The sequence below is a fragment of the Hipposideros armiger genome, unplaced genomic scaffold, assembly GCF_001890085.2.
Source record: "Hipposideros armiger isolate ML-2016 unplaced genomic scaffold, ASM189008v1 scaffold_1198, whole genome shotgun sequence".
NCBI classification, from domain to species: Eukaryota; Metazoa; Chordata; class Mammalia; order Chiroptera; family Hipposideridae; genus Hipposideros; species Hipposideros armiger.
The window spans coordinates 60,323-62,297 of NW_017732548.1; the positions used below are offsets into that span (position 1 = coordinate 60,323).

Below are 1,975 nucleotides of genomic sequence, written 5' to 3' on the forward strand. Positions count from 1 at the left end.
ACTATAATTTGTCATGAGCAAACTCAGAACTCTGCTCTTCTGACATGTTGTTCTGTCCTAAACTAAGGGCAAAGCTTTAAACTTTACATTTCCTAACCAAAGTAAGCCCATGAGTAGTTTACAACTGTAAAAATATTTTAGATTTATTACAAGATTCAAAGTATATACGTCCTATCTCAGCGGTGTTCTACCAAAGAATTACCAATTTAAAAATTTTCTACCAAAAATAAATCAATAATCCTCACCCGTGCTGTCGAACTCAGCACATTTTTTAGCCTTGAGAATTGCCGCAAGCTCACCGAGCTCTCTCTGCTGCTCTGAAGAAAGCCCGCTGCCTATAAGTACAAGAGGCTGTCCCCTCCGCCGACAAGTGCTCACCTGTCAGTGAGAAAGGAGATGCCACGGTGTGAAAAATATTTAAAACCTTCGCCTTATGTAAGCTTGAATGTCATCACTTAGCTTACTCTATCTAGTACTTCTCAACAATTTCCACTGACTCATCACTCAAAACCTCAATGCATTTGAATACTTACTTTTCTGTTTCTTTGTTTCTCGCAATAAAACATCATCCGGGACGGCTCTCTATACCCAGAGCATCTTGTTTCCTTGATTCTAAATTGGGTCTCTCTAGGGTTTTACAGCTTAATTCTGTCACCAGTAAGCCTTTTTGTTTTTTAAAGTAACACAAAATACCCACTTAAAATTATTAATTCCCTATCTCCCCTCCACTAGCTTATTCCAATAGATTTAAACTCAACTTGGTCTATTTAGTATAAACTGAGATTATATGAAAAATAAAAAAAAACACTAAGACTTCTAGAACAGCAGCGATCTCAAAGACAGAAACAAATTTTTGACATCAAAACGGTTACCTTTCAAAACCAAAACAATGAAAACAGACAAGAGAATTCAAAAGTTAGATCAGATTCACAACTGTAATAAGTCCACGAAGCTCATGTAAAGGAAAGACAGCTCTACTAACAAAGACTAATATTACAAGAGACAAAAAAGACAAAATAAGGAGAAGGCACCAATGGATAGCATTAGAGATTAGAAGTGAACGATTAAAACAAAACAGTGGGATGACTTCAGTAGTAGACAACAGAAATTTAATAAATGGAAATTGGAATGAGTTGGCCAAAGCTACCTGATAAATGAGAAGCAACGATCTAACAATGAAGAAAGAAAAGCTAAATCAACATTACTGCATGAAAGGACACAAAGTCAAACACAATACTGTTATTTACAAATACGAGACACAGGGCCTGCCACCATGTGAGTGTATATGTACACTGGACATTTGGGCTCTCAAAGCTCCAAAGAACATGAGGGAAACCCTGATGATATGATCACCAGTAGGTTCAGCAACTAGATTAGAGAAAGTTAGTATTTAAATAGTCACATATCAGAGTAGTGATCATTTATCCAGTCTGCTGCCCTACAAATTGCACCTAAATTGTTGGCTACATTTATAAACAGATCAATCTCAACAATTCATTTACCTGAAATACATTAAATGAGTCTACTATGTGTGAAGTAAGTATGTATACAAGACATTTTTTCAAAGACTTTTCATAAAAAGTCTTTTTAAATGGTGACATTCAGCACCTAAAAGTTCAGCTTCCTGGATTGACTGACTCCTCTAACGCTCAATTTGCAATGGTTATTTTTACTGGACGTGCTATGCACATCACACACACATCTACATCACATGTCTGCCTATGGATCTTTCATATTCACTAAATTATAAGATGATGTGACCATGTGTACCCTAACACTGTAAACACTGCATATCATGAAAACAGTTCAGTGTACTTTATGGATTATTCAATTACTATACAATGATAATATTAAAAAAAAAGCATTTCAATAATTCTTGTCAGTTATACAAATAAGTGCCCTTAAAATAGCTCTAAATGGAACACATTACTTTCCAATTTATATAACTCCACTCCATCTAAATTAGTTCTATACA

General features: G+C 35.2%; 1 protein-coding gene across 1 annotated transcript in view; it reads right to left on the reverse strand.

Annotated features, from left to right (window-relative positions):
- Positions 1-1,975, reverse strand: part of BARD1 (BRCA1 associated RING domain 1) — a 100,336-nt gene that overhangs the window by 11,726 nt on the left and 86,635 nt on the right. The window contains 1 exon segment of the mRNA XM_019632932.1: positions 246-397. Coding sequence (XP_019488477.1) covers positions 246-397 — 152 coding nt within the window.